Raw genomic sequence first — 24,267 nt, 5'->3', positions numbered from 1 at the left:
TACTAAAAGCCAACATGAAGGAGAGACTGGAAAAATATTAAACTCTGAGTTGCATGGGGCCTAAGCACTTAAATCTGTTTCACTGAAAATGGATATTGTTTTTGCATGCATATTTTAAAGGGGCAGAAGACCTGAAACCTATGACAGTTTGAGGTTCAAGTTTTGGCTCTCCTGGCAGGCTAGTTCTTTGTTGTGTCAGACCGCCAGGATTCATGTTGCACAGCAGGTGGGAGCCTCAATAATTTAAGCAAAATGTTGGCTCTTTCAGCCAAGGAAAAGGCAGCTCACCCAGGAATGCTGCACTAGTGCGTCTGAATAGGGCGGCAATCAGAGCCCCCAAATCAGAGCGTCCTAGGGAAGCCGGGAAGGAAGGACCCTGCCCCTGACTTCCTTGCACCCTTGGCATTCCACGTTTGAGCAACAGCAAATAGGGGAGGACTTTCCAGAAGCTCTTAACCTTAGGGAGGCCATCTGAAAGCTATTCTAGTTCCTTTCCTTCTAAAGAAGTAAGACAAGCCGTTATACGTCCTATCAATTTTGTATCGAAATAGATTTTTGCATAATTTATTCCAGAAAATTGAGTAAGTACACTTGCCATTTATTTTGTCTCATAAAATTCCTCTTCATATCATTTTATAAACAGGAGGAAAAAGAGAGGTAGATTCACAAATCTATCATTTTGTGGTAAAATTGTTACAGCTCGCCTGAAATGTGAGCCTACAGCAGTTTCTGTCTTTGTGAAGAGGTAATAATGCCAATTCAGTGTCAAAAACAGCATATAAATAGCATATAATACATCTCACTCATGTAATAGGATCATTGGTCTTAAAACTTATATCATTAGGAGAGGAGCATATGTAATTACTTCTATAATATTTTTAAGAAATATAAATAAATCGTATAGACTGTTACCATAAAAATGCTCTTACACAGGGGAATCTCTCAAAGTTATTTTGTGATTTTATTTTTCCTCACCAAAAGAATACCTGTCAATCTCTTTTGCTAGGTCTTGACACATTAAATCCTAAAAATCAGAATTTGAATCTTTATAAAATTATCTGTTGCAAAGCAGAATGTTCTAGTCTTTAGTTCTCAAAGAAGGAAAAATGTTCTTGAAATCAACACGATTCAACAATTAAGTATTAAAATATCCGTACCATCATGCACATGACAATTATTTTCACCATTGTCCTTTTCATCACTCAGGAAGAACTTGCATTTATTGCAAACTTTAGCCATTTTTTCCCCTTAATAAGTGTAGCAAATAGGGAACAAAAACAAGGTAAGAGGTTTTATTCTCACCAGTTTCATTTAGCATAATTTCAAATTATAGGAACATAAATGAATGTCCTACTTCTGTGTTAAAAGTACTTGACTACTTTGTGGGATGTTGTGTGCCCATTCTTTACTAAATTATCTTGGTCGCTGTTGCTAGGTAACACCGCTGGCCTCCCACAGCTGAAAAAAAATGAGAGGGTTGGAGGGAGCAATTCGGCATTATTAGCATTTGACTAATAAGGTTGTTGGTTTTTTTTTTTAAACTATGTATCTAAGCATTTGTCCCCCTCTGTAGGGAATGTCATCGTCTATGGGAACACAATTGACACATACACCACGGTGGAGACGCTCTTGAACTTGGGTGTGAGGGGCTCCTGCATCCACCTGGTGCAACACCCACCCACCTCCATCATCACCTGCATCAACAACTACGCGGTGGAGGGCGCGGTGGAGGATGCCCTCCGAGCCGCGGGGGTCACCGTCTACCGGGACGCGGTCCTGGCTCAGTGGAACGATGGCCTGAACCCAGACCCCATCCACAGCGCCAGCTTCACCACACCCACCAAGCCCTTCCAGCTTCCCTGCTCCGTAAGTAGGTCCCCAGAACCTCACTCACCACCTTTGGGGGACTTGGGGTCTGAAAAGTGGTAGGTCGTGAATTTATAGTCACAGGGGTTTTTTTCCCCTAAACGTTCAGATTTTCTATTGCTGAGAAATGAGCCACCCAAACTGAGTGGCCGACAACAACAGCCATTCCATATTCTCTCTCGTGGTCCTGGGGCTGGACGGGGCTCCCCCAGCAGTTCTCCCTGGAGGTCTCTCCTGGGGCTGACGTCAGACTGGGGTTGGGGCTGGAATCGTCTAGAAGGTGTATTCACCCACTTGTCCGGCTGCTGGTGTCAGATCAGCTTCAGGTGAGATTTTGACCTGAACGCTTACAAGCGGCCCCTTCATGGGACTGAGCTTCCCCTCTGCATGGTGGCTGGGTTCCGAAAGCAATGGGACAGAGACAGAGAGAGAGACACAGAGAGAAAGAGAGAGAGAGACAGCATATCTCCTTTCGTGACCTAGCCTCAGAAGTCAAGCTGCACCCTTCCACTGCATTCTGTGCCCTAGAAGCAGGTCACTAAGGCAGCCCACACTCAAGGGAAAGAGGGAACTGGACCCCGCCTGTTCCTGGGCAGCTTGTCAGGGGGGCGGTTTTGAAGAGGGCCAGCCCCACTGAGAGCTCCCCATGTCCCGGTACCATGCTGCACACTGGCAGTGCATTCTGTCCCCTCCCCACAACGGCTCTTTCGAGGGAAGCATCCCCACCTTACAGACGAGAACACCGTGACTCCACGTCAGCTGAGATCCCAACCCAGGCCCGCAGGGCCTCAAAGTCCGTGCTGTGTCGACCTCCTAAGAATCTGGAAACAGCAATAGTGGATCTTCCTCCGTGATGTATGGAGAGAGTACGTTGCTTTGGGGCTTGTCACAGCTCAGCTCTCACCCTGTTCAGGAGATGAGCAGGATTGAGGAAGAGGGGAAAGGGGCCAGTTGATGTGACGGAGAAGCAGGAGACCCCTCAGGGAGAGGGGGTTGCGGTCCGAGTGAGTGCTGGAACTGTGGAGGTCAAGGGCTGTGCTGGCGGTCGGGATAGAGGATGCCAGCAGCATCTAGTGGGCAAGCCGGCTGGGGACCCCCGTGGGGGCTCATAGCAGTCCCTCACCTGGCAGTAGGGGTGGGTCAGCCTAAGTCAGGGCTTCTCACCCAAGGGGCCACCCTCATCCCCCCAGAGTCTGGACTGGAGCTCAAGGCAGACCACCCGCACAGAGGGGGTTTCCCTGCCACCTCTCATTTCATTCTGATAACCCAGGGGGATTTTGCGTTCTGCTCTTCAGTACCTTCATTTATTCCTTCACTCCACAAACATTTATCGGACACCTACTAGGTCTCAGGCTTAGTCTTAAGTGTGAGGGATATAGCAGTGAAAAAGACAGAAAAAGTTCATTTTATTTTAACATAAAAGTGACACCATCTACACATGTATGTCACAATACCTGTATAAGATAGGGAAAATCAACATCTCTTCACCAAAAGTTTCCTCCCAAAATGATGATCGTGGAAAATGTATGCCCAGGTTATCCTGGGCAACTCTGGGGGTGAACACATACCCTGCTTAGGGCGCATGGGTGCAAGAAAACCTCCCCCAATATCCAACTAAATACAGATTCTGTAGAAGCCCCTGCTGGCCTTCACTCTCATGTCCAGGTCAGAATTGGAATCATGGCAAAGACATCTTGCAGATACTCTCAACTTGCTTGATCCAACACACCTTCCTGCCCATACTTCACCCTAAATGGATGAGTCGGACATTGGCCTGCTGTCCTCAGGTCCTGTCTCTGGCTTCCCCTGCTCTGCTCTGCGCCACGATGAGGGGCCTCTACAGAGGACCCTCCCAGCCCCAGTTTCCCCTGACTCTCATCTGTGTTTGGCCAACAGTAGGTTGGCCAAACTGGCAGGAGATTAGAAAGTGGAAGAAGGGAACAGTCAGGGTATTTATCCCTCCCGATCATCAGCTTTGGGTGGCATCTCTGCCAGGGAATTAGGAGACTTTTGATGGGCACGAATATATTCACGATCTCCACTGTGGCCATGTGGTCATGGTGTCGTGGGCTGAATTATGTCCCCCCAGAGAGATACGGTCCTAAGAACCAGTGCCTGTGGATGTGACCTTATTTGGAAATAGGATCTTTGCAGTTGTAGTCAAGTACAGAGAAGGTCATCCTGGTTTGGGGTGGGTCCTAACTCTAATGATTGGTGCCCTTACATGGAGAGAGAGACTTGATGACAGAGAGGAGGCCCATGAGGAAGAAGGCCCCGTGCTGATGGAGGCAGAGATGGAGTGATGGCAGCCACGGGTCCTGGAGCAGCAGGGATGGCCAGCGACCACCAGCAGCTGAGGAGAGACGAGGACCTCTCTAAAGTTCTCTCTCTAGCTAGACATTTGTCAATTTTATTGATTTTTCCCCCCAAAGAACCGGCTTTTGAGTTTGTTAATTGTCTCCGTCGTCTGTCACTTTTCTCTCTCATTGATTTCCGCTCTTAACAATTATGTTCTTTTTTCTGCTTGCTTTGGATCTACTTTGCCTTTCTTTTTCTAGTTCCTTAAGGTAGACCCTTAGGTCATTATTTGTAGAAGCATTTAAAGCAGATGTTCTTACTTCATATTTACACCCACTATGTACTATTCAGTTGGCATTACAGGAGCACATGAGTTGTGTTTGAGAGGTCTGAGAGGTCTGTAACTCAGAACACGTGCTCCCACAGACAGTGTTGGATTTGCTGATCCGGCGTTCACTCTATTCCACCAACCCCTATGTCCCAAATGTAACCGTAGCATCAATGCCTACGCCAAAACCATATAAAATAATATGCTGATAGGTGCTGATAAGTCTTTAAAACCCAGGAAAACAAGGGCTAGTATATGTATGTGCCCCTTAATAAAAGAGTCGTTTTAAGTAGGAGAAAAACTGGGTAGGTAGAAGAACTTTGCGGGGATGCTGAAGGGGGCTGCTGAGCATTAATGGTCCTGTTTTTCATGCATAATTTCAATTCAAATCATTTCTATGAGTGGGAAGTCTGTTTCTATAGAGATGGGAAAGGAGTGGAGGAGAAAAAAAAAGAGGAGTAGAGAGACGGAGAGTTTCAGAGTCAGGGACTCAGAGAAATATATTTTCCTGTGGTCACTGAGCAAGGTTATAAAACAGAAAAAAATTTTAAAGAGGTTTGAAAGGAAGAAGCTGCCTGGACGGGAGTGATTGGGATAGGATTAGACATCTGAGTGAACAGAGACAGGGAAAGGGGCAAAGGCCCTGCCGGTTCCCTGAGGGAGAAGAAAGGACGTCATAGGGATGGTGGATCTGAGTCCAGTGCTGTCCAATAGAACTGTCTGCAATGGTGGAAATGGTCCATGTCTGTGCAGTCTAACATGGCAGCCACCGCCACCTGTAGCTTTTGGGCATTTGAAATAGGCCACCACAAGTGAGGGTCTGGATTTTAAATTTTGTTTAATTGTAATTAATTTAGATTTAAATGTATATAGTCACCCGTGACTAGTGGCTACTGCAGGCTCATTTGTGGCTCATTCCTCATTGGCGCGCCATTCCTAGGTGTGGGGAAGGGCATGGAAGGGGGTTACCTCTGGCTCAGGATAGCTGATTTCTGTATGTAATGGGGCAAGTGAGGTACGTAGAGCTGGCATGTGAAGGAAGCAGGGAGTGTGGTATCCACCAGTATGATGAGGACCCAGGTCATATGTTCATTTCTTAGCATGCTTTTAATAAGGTGGCAAACTGTGTTTAGGTAAAGATAAAAATGATTCAACTTAGCTACTTCAATGACAACTGAAGACTTAAAAACAGCTAACTTGGACTGCTTTAATGACTTAACATCAATATGGAAGATGATCTCCAGAAAAGTACGAGAACGCAAAATTTGGGCAGAGAATGGAGGGGCCTGCAGGTACCTTGTAAATCTTCACTGAATCAGCATCCCAGGGCAGGAAGTAACAAGGCAGGAGCCCAAACCTGGTGGGTACCAAGGCGGATGGGGCTTGCATCCTCTCTGGGGCATCCTGCAGGGAGGGACAGGCTTTCTGGGTTGAAAGGGGCAGGAATGGGGCAGCCTGAAGACTCAAAACTGGACGAAGTGACCCCAAGAAGGAACCTGGAGAGACCTAAGTGTCAGACGCAGGAGAGGAAAATGGAAGGAGGCCGAGAAGGAGCGATTCGAAATGTCCGAGAATGAGGGGAAAGTGGTGTTTATGAATGTAAACCTCCTTACGGAGGAGAAGAACGTGCTCTTGTGGGAGATATTCCACCACGTGGCACCCTCGCCCCTGGATGTCTAGATTGATCAATAAAAAATAAAAAAGAGTGACACTGAGTGATCTTAATTTCTTCTGCGGACCAAAGATACACACACCATTATGACATACTGTTCCTAGATTTAGGTTTTCTTGTGTGCCCCCAAGTAATAAAATAGAGACTCTTCACCCCGTTGGGAAGGTACAGTGAAGAGTGATGACTAGAAATAGTGTGATGTTCACTTCGTAGATGTTCTTCAGCTTCTGTGAGAAGAACGTGGATTACGAAACATTCAGAGCCTTCAACGACGCGTGCCTTGTCTACGACGGCCGGCTTGTGATCGACACCAACTTCCACACCAATGACATAGCCATCAGAGCTGCCGGCTCCCTCACCAAGTTCTCCAACAGGTATTACTCGAATGAGTGGACTCACAGCAACTTCAATTCCAAGGAAATTGGCTTCCAGCTGGCAGCAGTGATGCTCAACCTCTTTGACCCGACCCTCGAGCCTGTGACTGAGCCGCCGGCTGACCTTGACCGACTCATCCCCATGTACAGGGGAGCCAAGATCAAAGGTATGTAGTGGGCCACCTTCATCCCTGTGATGGAGCCACTGGTTGGATCTGGACCAGCCAGCCCTCCGTTTCCTGTAGGTTTGGTGAGGAGGCGCCTGTGTCCCTCAGTGGGTTTGCACAGAGACACGGGAGGGCTCTCTCTTATGTTTAACTATTTATTATGGACTTGATTTTATCACATCAGAACTGATGTGATAAAATTTTTCACATCAGAATGTGATGCTCACTTTACATATAAGGAAACTGAGACTAGGGGATGATCAGTAACTTGCCCAGAGGTCCCTCACAACTGGTGTATGGTTTGATGCCCTGACATCTTACCAAACTTTCATTCTCAATGTAAGTTGAGAGCTAAGGAGAACTTCCAAGCCTCCCAGGCTTTGGTCTGCTGTCTGGATGGATAAGCTAGACCATTAGCAACTGTAAAACGGTCCAGTTTTATCCCCTCAGCTTTATTGACCCCTAAGGAGATCATCATATGAGTGACACAGAACTTTCTTATATTTGGGAGGTGGGAGTTACCCTTGAAAACAGTATCTTTGAATGTTGTGGATCTTCTACCAGAAAAATGCACATGTTTACAAAACTGTATGTTTACTTCCAGAAGGTTGATGGACCAACCCCCATAGTCATCCATGGACCCCTAGGGGGTCTGTGAACCCTAATCCAGTAAACAAAACATCAGGCTAAAGAGATAAAAGCCCTGTATTGCAGTCCTTGTGTTTATCTACCCAACTAAATGGCCTACGGGAAGTCATGATCTCCTTCTCACTCTGGATGAGACCTTAGGAAAGGTGGTGGATGCGGGAAAGGAAGACAAGGCATGGTTGTCAGAGGCTGATCAGAGCTAGACCAGGCTCGGGCTTCTAGGGCAAGCTAGAAATAGTAACAGTTTCATAATATGAGTTTTCTGAAGCATTGAACAAGAACTTTGTTGATTTTCCTTATAACATTTACTTTCTTTGTATTTTGTTTACATAGTGGAGGAGGATGGAGAATGGGAACATCACGGCAACATTTGTAGACCAAAGCCTTGGTTGGCTTTAGCAGGCAGAGATTAGAATGCCACAAGTTATGGGAAATCAGGATGCACGGGATCAGCTTGGCATATCTTGGAACATTGGTGTCTATATTATGGGTTATAACAGCACATTCACGTTGATTTTATTAAATAAAATAAATCACAGGGTGTTCCTTGCTGATAGAGGTACTTGAGTGGGAAAGTCTGAGTAGCATACACCACGGCAGGCATCTCTGGTTGTCCTGTGGTACAGATGTAAGCCCTGTTACCCAGTTGTTACCCGACTGAATTAAAATGTGGAAAACTTGTCATTTCCACCAGGAGGCATCCTCCCTGGGTCGTACCATTATCTGCATATCGCCAAGCCCGCCATCCCAACCCCATTGGAGGTACAAATGGCCCAGTCTGATTTTGTAAGTATTATTCCTGAATTTCATTTTACTTTCAAATATAACACTTTGTTTATGGGGGTAGGGGTGAAATTCTTAATTCAGTCTTTAGTGTAATGTATTGGTTCATGCTTCAGAAAGCCATGTGGCAGTTTGGCGCCCAAAACGGCCCCCACTGACTCCCACCCCTTGGTATTCATGTGCTTGTATGGTCCCCTCCCACACTGACTAGGGCTGACCTGTGTGGCCAGCAGAATATTGTGGAAATGACAATGTGTGACTTCCAAGGCCAGGTCCTGAAAGATAATACAGCTTCCAACTTGCACCCTCTTGGGTCACTGCTGCCATATTGTAAGGTCACCCAGGTGGCCCTTCGGGAGGTTCACATGGAGAGGGATTGAGGATTTCTGCGCCAGCCAGTCGTGTGATGGACCACCACTGTGGAAGTGGTCCTCCAGCCCTAGTCCAGCCTTCAGATGATGCAGCCCTGGCCAACATCTTGACTAAAACGTACAGGAGACCATGAGCCAGAAGCCCCCAGATAAGCTATTCCCAATTTCTGACTCCCAAAGACTGAGGTTATAAAAATGTATTGTCATTTTAAGCCATTTATTTTTTAGAGAAGTTTTAGGTTCACATCAAAAGTGAGAGGAAAGTACAGAGATTTCCCATATACCCCCTGCCCCCATTCCTGCACAGCCTCCCCCATTGTCAACATCCCCACCAGGGCGGTACATTTTTTACAATTGATGAACCTACATTGATGCATCATTATCACCTAAAGCCCACAGTTTACATTACGGTCCACTCTTGGTGTTGTACCTTCTATGGGTTTGGACGAATGTATAATGACATGTAGCCACCATTACGGTATCATGCAGAGTAGTGTCACTGCCCTAAAAATCCCTCTGTTCCACCTATTTATCCCTCCCTCCCTCCCCTGCAACTCCTGGTAACCACTGATCTTTTTATTGTCTCCATACTTTTGCCTTTTCCAGAATGTCATAGAGTTGGAATCATACAGCATGTGGCCTTTTCAGATTGGCTTCCTTCACTTAATAATTTGCATTTCACTTCCCTCCATGTCTTTTCATGGCGTGATAACCCATTTCTTTTTAGCCCTGAATAGTATTCCACTGTCTGGATGGACCACAGTTTATCCATCCACCTCCTGAAGGACATTAAGCCACTAAGTTTTGAGGTAGCCTGTGATGAATCCATAGATAATTAAAATAACCACCTCTGTGGCAATAGCAAGTAAATTGCTTAGGGTCTGGGATGTCTGTCCAGGCCCCCCTGTTCTCCTGCCCTCCCTGGATGACACAGGAAGGGCCAGCGAGGTGAAGCTGAAGCTGCGTGTGCTTGGGGGTTGGGAGGGGCGTTCCCTGTGTTCAAGGTAACTAGAAAGGACACAGCGTGGTTGGTTGGTTGGTGAGCTTCTCAGGTAAGATTATCGGACAGTTGGTCCCAACTGGTGTTTGTTGTCAACTGGGGTTTCCTTTCTGGTGCGTTGTGTTTGCTTTTTCGTCAGTGAGGAAGACACTGGAGGTTGCCTGCTTCCACTCCCATTTTCTCATCCTGAATTTTTTTTGAGGGTTAATGATCTGACTAGCTTAAAATAAGCACATCTCCCAGATTTCCTTGAGAATGAGGTCATCCATGTGGCAGGTCCTGGCCAATGAGATGTAGTAGAAGCTGCTGGAAAATTCCGTAAGGGGGAGCAGACTCCAGATGTCGCAGGCTCCTGGCCCCTCACCCTCTCTCTTCGGGAAGTCAGAATCCCAGCTTTTCCGTCGACTTCCCATGGACTTTGGACAAGTTATCAACTCCTCTGCATTTCTGGGGTTACTGGGGATAACATATAAAGTAACACTGCCTTCAAGGAATAAAACAGGTGACCCATCAGTGGTGGATGTTGTTCATTATAGTTCCAGAAAAATAATGAAACCTGGTTCTTCCGAGGAAAGGATGGATGCTATGTGTTTAAAACTTATTTCCCCTGGGCCTTTCCCAGATTCTTTCAGGTGTGTCCTGTATCCACAGTCTGATGCAAAATGTTCTTACAAGTAAAGACAGGACGGTAGCGAATGGTGCTCCAGTCTCTACTGCTGTGTAACAAAACTTAGGGACATGAAGCAGCCATTGGATTCCACTCACAGATTCTGTGGGTTAGGAATTCAGACAGTACACGGCGGAAATGGGTTCAAAAGCTAGGAAATACTGGACTTGGTTTCACACTGAACCAGATTCTTCAAGGACAGTGTGTGATTTCTGACATGCAGTGTCATTTATTTATGAACCACTGGTTCTCTCTCGGAATAAAGTCAGAGGAGGAGCGAAAGGGAGTTTTAGAAAATGAGAGTTTTAATAAGAATGGAACTTGAATAGCTTCTTTGGCTGGTGCTGCGACAGTATTTGAGCAGGAACCCTGACTGTAATTAACCATTTTGCCAGGTGGGCCTCCTTTTTAATTAGTACAGAAGATCTAAACAGATTTTTTTCCCCATTTTATTCACCAAGAAAAAAAATGTAGGATGGTTCCGTGGCAATCTTTTGGATTTGGAATTAATTTGATTAAGTAAAATTGTTGCCAAAATGGTCAGGCAGTCGCCTAAATATGGCCAGTGGATCGAGAATGGAGCCCGTGGAGCAGTATTTCACTAGAGAAACTAAATTACTGTTCTCACAGCACATGTAGTACAGATGAATCTCATCAGACTCTTGTAGCACTCATGCATCGGGATATTTAAGTAAGGAGATGCTTTAGTAATTCATGAGGTAACCCGACAAAAGGAAGACAGGGGACCCCAAGTCGTCTACATAATGAACTGATCCGCAGATTCCAGTCCACATGCTTTGTTGGCTTATACTCCACGGAATAAAGAAATTTGTCACAACAAACTCTGCCTGGGTACCATTAAATTTAAAATTGTGTATTCATCGTGGGAGCTGGGAACCTGGTTTCTTGCACGCCGAGTCTGATTACCCCTGGGTCTTTCGTTTGGCATGAATTCCAGAGCCATATTCCAATCTTTGTCAGAATCATAAAGGAGCTCAAAAGGATAATTATATTCAGGAAAAAAGAAAGAGAAAAAAAAAACCACATCAGAGCCCGTTACTCTGTCAAAATTTTAAACTCAACACCCAGATCTCCTAACAATTTACTCATATACTTAAAGGAAGAAACTAGCCACATCCCACAGAATTGGAAAGTGTATGAAATCATCATCGTCGTTAGCCCAGAATCCCTCACCGGGTGACAGGGCTGGAAGCTGCCTTAAGTCCTTGTTTAGTGGAGTGATTTTCTGGGAGGATAAGCAGAAAGGGTCCTGGACTTCACTGGATTCTCCCATCTGTCAGCAACAGTGACTAGGAATGACCTCAGAAATTTAGATAAGTCTGCCCAGCCCCACAGGGGTAACTTGTGTCTGAGAAACCCATCTGCAGGAGACTTGCCTTTCATGTCAATGCAAACTATTTTGATGCCGCATGCCCAGGATGGCCCCCGGGTTATGTGATCGCAGTGCCAGATCTCATTAACGATGGTCACGGTCACTTCCAGAGTCAAGATATGCTGTCTTTGCACCACTGGGCATTGCTTTCCTCCGTGTGCCTTTAAATTCAACCTTTAAATTAAAAAGTAAGGCCAACTCCCCTCCACCAAATAAACAGACCCATGATGACACATCACTGGAAACGATGCTGACGACACAGCCCTTGTGGAACAGGGTGACCTCAGAGGGCACGTGATGCTGAGACACCAGCCACAGAGTCACCGTGGCCCTCGAGTTGAGGTGCTCAGTATCCACTGAATCAGCCCCCAAATACAAGTGCTTGTGAGCAGAGGGTGGGATATTCAGTGAAACTCTTTGCCAAGTCAAAAATATTGTCAGCCACGTGGGTGGATCCCGAGATGTACCCCTCTGATGCCTGAGTTCCCTTCCTTAATCACTCAGCATAAAGAAATTTCAAAGAGGAAGAGGAGGGTCCACGACCTTGTGGGATCTGCTGCCCACTGAGGCCAGGGAAAGCTGGTGCTAAAACTATGCCAGAGCTGTGGCCAGTGCCCCCTCTCCCGGACCCCCAGCCGCCCTACCAGCAAGGCCAGGGAGCAGCCCCTCCCCCAGACACTCATTCAACTTCACCAAGGCACCCCTGACTGCGAAGAGGCCTCCCCAGGGTCAACGTTACTTGGTGGCTCATCATAGCAAACGCTATTTCTGAATTAAATACACACAGAGCTATGAGAGTGACGAACACGCCCGTTGCAAGCATCTCTAAGAATAAATACAAGACTTTAAAGACCATTTGGGTTTGGCACCAGCAGCTTTAGTCTTAGCCCCCTCCATTAACATTTTGTTAAAATATTGACACAAAAACTAATAGATGATACCACTTATTTTTATGAAAATAGAACGATTCTCTACAAATTATAAGACATTATAAATTTTTATACTATACTTCTATAGTATAAAATGTACTGGGAACATATTTTCCTGTTATGAAATAACTCACCAATAATTTCTGTTGGATGCATTGCATCTAGTTGTGTGCATATACCATTGTTGCATTAGATAATACCTTACTGGGTGTTTTTTTAAACACTTTGCTATGGAGGTAGATTTCCTCTCTGTATCCATCCATCTCTATGATGCTGGACCTTGTGCACCTCCCTGGGGCGCTGTCCCCCACCCCCTTCCTAAGCTGTGCTTGTTCTGTATCCCAATCTCCCAATCTCATGCATATCCTTGGGGTTGGCCCAGGACTTACCTGGCATCCCTCCTGTATGTCTCACCTTGTGCCTTTATAGTTGGCTGGCTCCTCCTCAGGGCTTAGTCACGTGATACACAAACACCCACCAGTTGCTTCAATTTACTTAAAAATCCAGTTAATCCTGTGTCCTTGTTTAGACAAAGTCCCCAGGGGATGTCCGGGAGTCAGTAAATGTTTGGGATCAGTGCAGTTCAACTTGCCCTGGATTTCTAAATGCCACATTCAAGTTCAGAGCAAAAGCTTAAATCTATATGCACTCAGGAGAGATTTACTGAGTGTTACTGTGTACTGAGTTCGGAGTCCAGGGGCAAAGTCTGTGGGTTCAGCCACCACCAGCCAAACCCAGGTTTGTCCACGGAGGTTCTGTTTGTTGCTGGAGCCGGTGGGAAGCGTGTCTCTGGCTGGTCAGTCAGTGGCCATCAGGGGCTGAAATAGAAAAAGTGGTCGTGACTGGGGTAGAGGGGCATCTTTCCTTGTCATCTGGGTTCACATGGTGGTTTAGCCAGTTTCTAGGGGACATAAAGCCATGAATCTACACCTTTCACAATTTACAAACTAACAAGTAGCCCACAGAACGGTATGTATATTTTCCGTGAACTTGAACCTTCTTCCCGGGAACAGACCCTACCAAACAGTTGAACCTCCACAAACCCAGCTGTCAGGCATTCACCTTTTTCCTTGTTTCCTTTGTTCGAGTAGAAATTTAAAAACTGAAATTCCTTTTGCGCACCTTTGACTAGGAGGTTTTTCTCAAAATGGTGCTGTGAAAAAATTAAAGTTAACAGTCTTATGACACCGCGCAGGAGAGAATAGACCCAGTTCCACCTACTGGCTGTGCCAGGTATTGAATAACGGAGAATTGACCGTAACCTAGCAACTAATTTAGAAAAGTGGAGCGATATAATCACAGTGTCAAATACCCTGAGGAACTTTCAGTCATCAGATTCAAACACATGGTTTCTGACACGCACTTATCTTCAGTCGAGTTTGGTCAATATCTACTACTGTGATTTGCAACAGGCGATAAGCTCTAACCCGTCCATTATGTTTGAAAAATAAATTGCTATGATAAAGTTCTCAAAGTCCAGAAATGTTTCTAACGTTGTTTTTCTGATGCACTCCTCCGCCAGGGTTCAGAAATAGTAACAGGTAACGCGAAGAACGGGACTTACTTCCGAATCCACACCAACAAGTACAAGATGGTGGAAACCATCACGTGCCTTTCCAAAGTGCCTTTCCCTGCCTCCAACTACATCCGCCTGTTCGGCCAGCACGAGCAAGTCCTCAACAACCTGTGCGCTCGGTACAAGGACGGGCTGGTCCCAGACCTCTACAGGTGAGCTGGGCGTTGCCCTTTCCTGGGGGTTGGGGGGGTGGGGGGAATGCAGACACAGGCCATGGATGTCTTGTGAATGAGGGAGGGGTTTTGTGATGCGCCAGGAAGTACACGGGAACCCCTGGGAGAAGCTAGAGCTTCTCAACAGTGAAGAGTATCAGACCCACCAGCACTGGAGAGACCCATGGAGAAGAGCACAGGCTCTTGGTGTGTCCACAAGTGGCCGCACGGCCACGCGCAGGCCTGGGTCCCAGACGCATCCGTGCATGGCCTCCACGCCACAGATGATATTCAAGTCTCTCTTGAGACACAGGCTGCTAAGAGCAGTGGTCAGAAACGTAAGAGGTCCATCTGGGGGCAGGATGGAGGTACCTGGTCCTGGGGGGAGTTCCAGCACCACGGACAGGCTGTCTGGGACCCCAGCCTCCTCCCCACGGCACGTGCTCAAGCAGAGGGGGCGACCGTTTGCCTAAGACATTGGGAAGGAATTCTGCTCCAGCAGGTTGGTTAGACTGGGGGCTCTAGATCCCAGTCTTTCAAGTTCAGAGACTCTCTTGTCCGATACCTCTAGGAAGCCTAGAACTGTAGAGTAGAAATCCACTTCTGGACGCAGTCTGCTGCTTAGAAAGGTTAAGAGAGTTTCCTTCGATCCACAAAACGAGATGGTGACAAATAGAGACATAGGACGTAAGTCATAGAATTCAGGGTCCTCAGTACCCAGGGCGGGGGTACTGTCAGGATCAGAAGCAATCTCTCTTCCCTCTTAAAAACGTTTTTACATCGTAGAATACATCATAGAAACAAAAAAAGTAAATAAAACATGTACGTACACTTTAAAGGATAATAGTACTGGAAATCTATGTGCCTTACTTCAAAGCCCCTGTCTGATCACACCCCCTCTGTCTGCTTGGAGGTCACCACTACCCTGCAGTTTAGGTTAATCATTCCCTTTCTTTCCTGTAAAGCAGGGATCAGCAAACTTTCCCTATAAAGGTCCGGATGGTAAATACCTTGGGGACCACACGACTTCTGTCACATGTACTAAAGTCTGCCACTGTGCCGTGAAAGCCGCCACGGACGATCCATAAACAAAGGGACGTGGCTGCATGCCAGTAAAACTTTGTACTGAAACAGGTACCAGGCCAACCCTTGTTTCAAAGGTGTGCCACGTACAGTATATGGTTTCCTAAATGATGTACTGGTTTGTTCTGCTTACTTTTGAATCAGTTCTGTGGCCCCCGGAGAAAGTCAGCACTCCGTTTGGGGCCCTGTTTGCGAGCCTGCTCATGGCAATGCGTGTAGCTGGAGTTTGTGTGTTTTCCCTGCTGTATGGTATTCTGTGTATAAGACAACTGTGTCACAGCTCATCCGTCCATTTTCCTGTTGATTGATGTTCATATTGTTCCAGTTTGGTGCCACTGGCATTGCGGGCACTCCTCCTGTGCAGGAATTTCTCTTGGGTGTACTAGGTGATGCCCAAATGTTCCCCATGGTAGTGGTGTCTGTTACCCTCCCTCCAGCCAGCCGTGAGAGCCCTCCGCAGCCCTGGCAGTCCTCGGCACTGTTCAGCTTGAACATTTGGCCACCCTGGTGGTGCGGAAAGGTGTCTACCCAGGGTTTCAGTGTTCCCTTCCCTGATTTCTAGTGCAGTTTAATGCCTTTGCATTTGTTTGTGGGCCATTCATGGTAGTGTCTGGGGAAATGCCTGTTTATGACATTTGTCCCTTTTTGGGGGGCGGGGGTCGTCTTCTCTTACCAACTCACAGGGCATTGTTCGTATATTCTGGATACAAACTTGGTTGTTACGTTTCCTTCATATGTCTTCTTCCATTCTGAGGCTTGTCTTTTCACTTTCTTTATGGTGTCAGTTAACAGATATTCTTCATTTTAAAGTCATCTGTCTTTTTCCGGATGTCTTGGATATTTTTGTCCCTTTGCTCTTCTAATAGTTTTACAGTAAACTTGTGATGCTCCACAAGTGAAAAGCCCCACTGGATTTGATAGGAAATGCATTAAACCTTAGATCAATTACGTAAGATTTGACATCTTTGATATTAATTTTAGTATCATAACATACTAGTTAACCCTTGAACTATAGTGTCAGTATAGTCAAAAGTCGAAAGTCTGAGTATAACTCACCTTCTGTCCTCTGTGTCTGTGGTTCCACGTCCTCGGATTCAACTAAGGGCCGATCAACCAAGCATGGATCGTGTAGTACTATAGTATTTACTATTGAAAAATATTTGTGTGTAAGTGGACCCACGCAGTTCAAACCATAATTGTTCAAGGGTCAACTGTGTAGATCTTGATTTATGTGGGTCTGTTTAATATCTTTCAGTAAAGATTTATCATTTTCTCCATCAATGGCTTGCTTAATTTTTGTTTGATATGATCCAAAGTTCTTTATATTTTTATTGCTGTTGTAAATATCATTTTCTTACTGATTGCTTCTATATAGTGTATAGAAATGCGCTCTTTTATGGTTTTGAATTCTGCAAATTCGCTAAACTCTCTCATTCAAATAATTTACCTGTAGATTCTTTTAGATTTTCCACACAAAAAAATTATATCATCTGCAAATAATGACAGTTTTGTTTGTTTTTAAATATATATATATATATATTTTTTTTTAAATTAATTAATTAATTTACTTATTTTTGGCTGAGTTGGGTCTTCATTTCTGTGCGAGGGCTTTCTCTAGTTGCGGTGAACGGGGGCCACTCTTCATCGCGGTGCGCGGGCCTCTCACTATCGCGGCCTCTCGTTGCGGAGCACAGGCTCCAGACGCGCAGGCTCAGTAGTTGTGGCTCACAGGCTCAGTTGCTCCGCGGCATGTGGGATCCTCCCAGACCAGGGCTCAAACCCGTGTCCCCTGCATCGGCAGGCAGACTCTCAACCACTGCGCCACCAGGGAAGCCCCATTTCTTCTTTTTAAATCTTTGTAACTTTTATTTCTTTTTCCTGTCTTACTTCACTGGCTAAGGTTTGTGGTAAAATTTGGGATAGAAGTAGTGAGGGATGACACCCTGGCCTCATTCTTGAATTTAAAGGGAATTCGTTCAATATTAAGTGTGTGACGTTTGCCATACATATTTTTGTAGACACCCTTTATCAGGATAAGGAAGTTTCTTTTTATTACTGGCTTGCTAAGCATTTTTATCATGCATGGATTTTTATTTTTTCCCAGAAAGAGTACTTAACTTTTGAAACCTTTTATGTGTGAGGATATCTTCCTATATGTTTCCCATTATAAACTACATTTTGATAAAGTATCAAATTCCTTAATCATAGGCTTCCCCTCCTCAGATCTTTGTAGACATGACTCCAATATTTATTGAAAATAAAGAAAAATACAAGTATTTAGAAAGTGAATTCATTTGTTCCTCAGCTTGTGGGTAGGATTTTATTGTTGCTGTCAATCTTACGCAAAATATTTGAGTTAGAGGGGAATCAATTGTTCGTCAAAGAACATTTTTATGGGAGCTATGTATTAAGAGTCTTCTCTGAAAAGAAAATGTTTTCACATTTGACCAGATTCGGTTTGTTTTCCCTGAGAAGAAGAGATACTGAAAGAGACAGACTTTGTGAGCTCGAGACCACTGGTCTGGGCACAGCTGTTAACTGAGGACAGTAATAATTTTAAAAGTGAATTTGATTTGCTAGGAGTGAATATTTGGGATGGCAAAATGGAACAACACTGGCTATTAGGACGTGCCAACTGACATCTGTAAGAAAGGGGACAGGGGGATGGTGGCTGATCATGTTCTAGTGTGGTACCCAGGGTGCTGCCAGGCCCCGTCCGTCCCTCCCAGATGCCTGTTAGCTCACGAGCAGCTGCGGCCACGTTCTTTTCAAGTGCCACGAAATGCTGCCAGGGCCCGTGCTGACTCTTGGTCCAGCACTGCTTGCCCTGTCTGTTGTCAGACCGACTGGCAAGGCTCTTTCCAAGCAGGCAGGGTGAATGGTTTAGCTGATTTTGGCCGAGATATGATTACTGATTGTTTCCCTGACCTCGGCAGCACCAGCAACATCTCTTGTTCAAATCTGGGTGCGTTTCCATCTGTTGCGTCTGGGGGTAACTTCCTCCAGGCTGGGAGGGCTCACCGTTAACCAGCCGCTCTGTCTTCTGCAAGACAGACATGACCTCAAGGTCAAGTTCCTCTCTGGGTTCAAAGAAACCCTCTGGATCCTTTCTCTCCACTTCCCTCAATCTATTCTCACCCCATCAAGGGCCAGGACAGAGGAGGTGCTGGTGGCCCCAGTGGGAATTGTGGCAGCCACTCAGGCAGACGCTGTAGCAGCCAAGGCCTCACCAGCCGTGGCTCTGGCTGCCCGCGGACAGGCTCACTTGGAGCCATTTGGGGACATGTGGTGGCTGCCGAGCAGTCAGCCACTGTGATACCCAGGCCGACAGCTGTCACAGGACAGCAGTGCCGCTGAGGGTCTGGAGCCAGGCTGGCTTGGATTCTACCTCTGTTTCATCCTTTGTCTTCCCCTTGGCGCTCCAGTGCAAACCACTGGTGATGGAGAGAATAAATTCACCACTGGTGACTGTGTGTGTGCGTGCGTGTGAGTGTGTGCCTGTGAATGTGTGTGCCTTTGTGCGGAGCGTGTCTGGTAGTGTGTGTGAAAGAGAGAGAAATAAATTGATGGGTTGATGGATTTATCACTTTGGAAAAAGAACGGAGTCCCTGTAATTCATCTGTTCCTTTCTGAACCAACCAGCATTTGAAAGTCACATAACAAATGTGTTACAAAATGGACTTTTCCGCAATCTTCCCCTCGGAGCACCTGTGCCCTGCAGTGTCCCACGCACACGTGCACACGCCTGTCACAGCCCCTGCAGCTCCCACCCACCCCCTTTGACGGTGTTTAGAAGGAGCAGCTCCTTCCCTCCACCTGCTGGTGCTGCTTCGCCCTCAGACACTGGGGCAGAAGCACCTTCCCCGGGGGTGCCAGGAAGTCGGAAATGGGAACCGTGCATGGAGAGAAAGGGGAGGCAGAGGCGGGTCCCTGCGAAGTCCCCATCACGGGGCTCTAAACAAGGCCTGTCCCGTGTCCTCCTGCTTCCTTACCTCTGCCTCATCTTCATTTACGCCACTTAGTGGTGGCCCTGCAAAGAAAAGCTCCTGCCTACCGACTTCCCCCGCACCATGGCCTTAATTAACAGTCTGTAGCATCCTTTATCCTCACGGCGTGAATAGGTCTTGCCCCAGCTTCTTTGTGTGAGCCCATCAGATACTCATAAACCTTGATTAAATCACCTCTTCTCACATCTTAACGTGCTCAGCTCTCAAAGGCTGCCCTCACCCGGCCCTCTCCTCCTGCGAGCGCTGCGTCCCCCTCCATGCTTCCCAAATGCTCGGATGCCTATTTTTAATGGGTAAGTGCTGCTGTGCACAGTTTTCTAAATGGGATTTGAGCAGGCCCTTTAAAAGGCTGCCGTTACCTTTTTGAACCATGAAGCCCAAGGAGTGACTTCCTTAGGAAAGCTGCCGTGTGCCATCTCTGTCTTCAGAGAAGCCAAGTAGGACGCTGCCAGCCCACGCAGCCTCCTAATTCCCTTATTAGCCTCAACTGGAATCATTTAATCATGACTTACGTGTTTTTCAGTTCCCCTGTAGTCAGTGGCCTTGTGCTATGCCCGGTAGGATATCACACACTAAATTCTAGGTGCCCATTTTTCCAGACTTATCAAAATTTTATTGAACTATGGCTTTCCACTCCAACTTGTCAATTTTTTGGTGCATACCTAAAATTTGTTGGATAATAGTTTTCCCAAGGTGCAGCTTTCCCTGTTGGCTGCTTACCGAGTCACCCACCTGCCTTTCTGGAGACCCTTTAGATCAGTGTTCCTGTCCGTCTTTCATTTCAGATAATGCCAATTCCATTTCATAGCCTTATAAAGAATCCTTTCTCAAGTGATTTGCTAAAATCAAAATCCATCCTCTTGGGACTTCCCTGGTGGTCCAGTGGTTAAGACTCCATGCTCCCAATGCAGGGGGCCCAGTTTCGATCCTTGTTCAGGGAACTAGATCCTGCATGCCACAACTAAAGATCCCACATGCCACAGTGAAGATCCCTTGTGCCATGACTAAGACCTGGCACAGCCAAATAAATAAGTAAATGAATAGATAAACATTTTTAAATATCCATCCTCTTCATTTTGCTTCCCCGTTATTTAACTCTATTTCTCCACCCTTGTGCATGTTCACACACTTCACCTGGGGCTCCTCACTCGTCATTCCCTGGCCTCCTTGATCCAAGAGGCATCTCCTTGCCCACTGGTTTTCTCATACGATCACATTGCGTGTGAGGCTGAAGCCATATTTTGGAACAGCCCTCATTACTGAGACGGTCAACGTTAGGTCTCAAAGTATAGGCCAGTGAAGGGGCCAAATTCCATTTAACACAACCTATGTCCATTTTTATTTGTAATATTGCTCTGACTAAAAGACTAGGATTCTTTTTTCCTAGTATATGTCACCTCTCTCCTTCACACAGTGCCATTGTGTGGCATTAACCTTTCCTGGGATGAAGGGCAAGATTGTTTTAAGCGGTCCTGAAGTCATGGCCAGAATGTGTCCCTTCAGACATTCATCCCAAGATGATAACGTGCAGGAAAAACAAACGCAGGCGTGCACACGGTCAGGGCTGAATGTTAAGGTAATGACCATGGAGCAGTGCTTTGAGTCTGGAGCTTTACTTTTTCGTCTCTTATCCAATGTGTTCCAATAATTTGCCTCATTCATCATGAAATTATAGTTTGGCATATTATCTCAACATTTACCAGAAAGGCCTGGATTGAGATTTTTTTATGGTTTTGAGGTATCAGGAAGGTACATTTTCTTATTTCAAGTGCTTCAGTCTCATTCGCGTTAGTGAGAATCTCTGCCTTGAGGACAGTGCCCATAAGTGAGTGAAAGAAGAGTGCGTATCCCATCTCACAGCCAAGATTCATTTCAACGTTAAAGGCTTTTATTAATGAGAATGTGTAAAGACTCATCAAGCACATGCAGTGCCCATTCCCATCAGTCTAAAGTGAAGGATGGGGGCTTCCCTGGTGGCGCAGTGGTTAAGAATCCACCTGCCAATGCAGGGGACACGGGTTCAAGCCCTGGTCTGGGAAGATCCCACATGCCATGGAGCAGCTAAGCCCGTGAGCCACAACTACTGAGCCTGTGCTCTAGACCCTGCGAGCCACAACTACTGAGCCCGCGCGCCACAACTACTGAAACCCACGCGCCTAGAGCCCGTGCTCTGCAACAAGAGAAGCCACCGCAATGAGAAGCCTGGGCACCACAGCGAAGAGTAGCCTCTGCTTGCCGCAACTAGAGAAAGCCCGCGCACAGCAATGAAGACCTGATGCAGCCAGAAATAAATAAGTAAATAAATTACTTTAAAAAATAAATAAAGTGAAGGATGAGGGATGGGAACACACATTTCTTCATCCTCCTGGTTCCATGTGAATGCCCGTGTCCTTATGTCACCGCCTCTGAGCAGGCATCACCATCTCCTGAAACAGAGGAGCTTGACAGTCTCCCTACTATAAAAGAAAACGATTGCTTTCAGTATCTGAAGGGAAACAGGGATATTTAAATCACGTCTTAGTACCTGTGGGCGACGCCTGCAGCGCAGGGATCCAGCATCCTAGACAGCATGCTGCAGTGTGACCCATACGCGCGACAGTTCGCGTGATGTGGGACACATAACTCACATATCTGTGAGTTATCTGTGAGCATCTGTTGGACCACATCTACAATATTATGAAAAATTTCAAACTTTTCACCTAGCTGTATAAAAATAAACAAACACTTCATGGTGAAACCACCACTGCAATCTGTAAGCTCTGGATAGCCCCCCATCTCCACAGCTGACGAACCAGCCACCGTTTCTGTCATGCTTGCCTGTATACTCATGGTATATATCCTAAGGGAATTTGGTGTGAAAACCCAACAGTGCGTAAGAGTGAATCCTTACTTCTCCTTCCTAGAGTGGAAAGGACGCTAGACTGAGACGGGTTCAATTTCTGCGCTGTTGTTTATTAGCCTTGCAAACTTGGGCAAGACATTTAATCTCACTGAGCATCCTCTTCTTCATCTCTGAAGTGGAGATATCACCAGCGATCAAACTGCCCACATCACAGGATGAAAGCAGATGATGGTGCAGAAGTATTTAAAAGACGTAAAGTAATATACAAGCACCAAGTTTCGTCATTACTTTAGCTCAAGTGTTCACATTCCCTCTAAGTCCATACTAGCCTTCATGGAGAAGCAGACTCTTTCAGCCTTTTACACAGTTTTCCTTCTCCCTCCCAATTTAATGCAAATTTAAGGAAATACGGTGCTTCTTTTAAAATCAAGTAAGCAAATGTTTTAAAATTGCATTTATATATGTGCTTGCTATGTCCTGTTTTAAAAATTGTCTTATTGGAGGTACTCATGAAATTTCAGGTGCTTTTTTTTTTTCAGAGTCATGCTCTGAGGAAAAAGAAACCTGGGGAGAGGTCATTATCAAGAATTAAATATGTGCGAAATCAGGTGCTTTATTCAGAGTTAGTGATGTATGAAGACTGTACCTCCCAGGGCACTAAGAGCAAAGGAATGGGTCACACGTTTCTGTATAAGCAACACTTAAAGACGATTTCATTTCAAGACACTGGCACCAAAAGCAACCACGTAGGCTCTGAATAGCATCTAAAATTTGGAATTATGAGCTGTTTGAGTTATACAGTACATCTGGAATCTAATATCATATAGTTTTAAAAATTGCTTCGGAAAATTGTTTCACGCATTGTGAAGAGTTACCAACACCTTAGATCTGCACTGTCCAATATGACAGCCAATTGCCAGGTGTGACTTTTAAGTTTTAATTAGGATTAAAAAAATTAAAAGCTCAGCTCCTTGATCACACTTGCCATGGCTTGTGTACTTAACAGCCACACGTGGCTAGTGGCTACCATACTGGATAGCACAGAATAGATGACATCCATCATGGCAGAAAGTTCTACTGGACCGTGATGGTGTAGGCCAGTCACATTCATGGGCGTGGTAACGAGTGGTGTGGGGCAGAGCATCTCTGGACAATCATTTCCTGAAATGCTAGTCACCAAGCCCATTTGGTTCTGAATCCCTGACTTGCAGATTTGGTAGCTCAAAGATGGGTGCTCAGTGAAAGCCCTGGGGTGGAGAAGGATGTGATTTCTCTCTATACCTGCTTTTGTGGGGTCAACTGGAAAGGAGATTCTCCCCAGATCACATGCCAAGGGTGGACAGAGGGGGAGCAAGGACAGCGTGGGAGAAGGGGTGGGGCAGTTGAGCTCCCTGGGGCCCTTGGTCACACTAGGGGCTTCCTTGTGTACAGTTCAGCTGACCCCACCCCAGCCAGCCCGCACTTCCTCACCAATTATCCTCAGCAGACTCAGTTACTAACATTCTAGCCCTTGTCAGACCCCAGGTCTTGATCTGGGGCTCAGCACATCTGACTGGTATGTTCAGAACTGACTTCTGGCCCTCTGAGCATCTTTTCAAACTTTTGCTGCAGGAGCTAAAGTCCTTTGTAGATTTTCTTCCTCCTTTTCACCTGGAGGCCTGTGGGTCCAAGGTATTATTTATGACTCTAAAATAATAGCTGATGAGCCAATGGTTATCTCCAAGGCTACCAAGTTGCTTTAATATAAATACCTCTTGGGCTTCCCTGGTGGCGCAGTGGTTGGGAGTCCGCCTGCCGATGCAGGGGACGCGGGTTCGTGCCCCGGTCTGGGAAGATCCCACATGCCGCGGAGTGTCTAGGCCCGTGAGCCATGGCCACTGAGCCTGCGCGTCCGGAGCCTGTGCTCCGCAACGGGAGAGACCACAGCGGTGAGAGGCCCGCGTACCGCAAAAAAAAAAAAAAAAAAAAAAAATATATATATATATATATAAATACCTCTTTACCAAGCTCCAAGAAACAACAGAATTGTTCTATTGTTATTGGAATTGTCAACATAAACACATTTCAGAAATCCTGTTTTCAGTCTACTGAACCGTGAGAAGAAACTGGCC

At 46.1% G+C, this 24,267-nt stretch overlaps 1 protein-coding gene across 1 annotated transcript in view; it reads left to right on the top strand.

Moving 5' to 3' along the window:
- Nucleotides 1-24,267, top strand: part of CFAP61 (cilia and flagella associated protein 61) — a 259,559-nt gene that overhangs the window by 196,071 nt on the left and 39,221 nt on the right. Inside the window, exons 21-24 of the mRNA XM_028500039.1 lie at nt 1,574-1,866; nt 6,378-6,705; nt 8,048-8,139; nt 14,019-14,224. Coding sequence (XP_028355840.1) covers nt 1,574-1,866; nt 6,378-6,705; nt 8,048-8,139; nt 14,019-14,224 — 919 coding nt within the window. The remainder of the gene's footprint in view (nt 1-1,573; nt 1,867-6,377; nt 6,706-8,047; nt 8,140-14,018; nt 14,225-24,267) is intronic.

Source organism: Physeter macrocephalus, chromosome 14 (genome assembly GCF_002837175.3).
Source record: "Physeter macrocephalus isolate SW-GA chromosome 14, ASM283717v5, whole genome shotgun sequence".
Classification (NCBI taxonomy): Eukaryota; Metazoa; Chordata; class Mammalia; order Artiodactyla; family Physeteridae; genus Physeter; species Physeter macrocephalus.
Note: the sequence above shows the minus strand (reverse complement) of the source record. Positions and strands in the feature narration are given on the sequence as shown.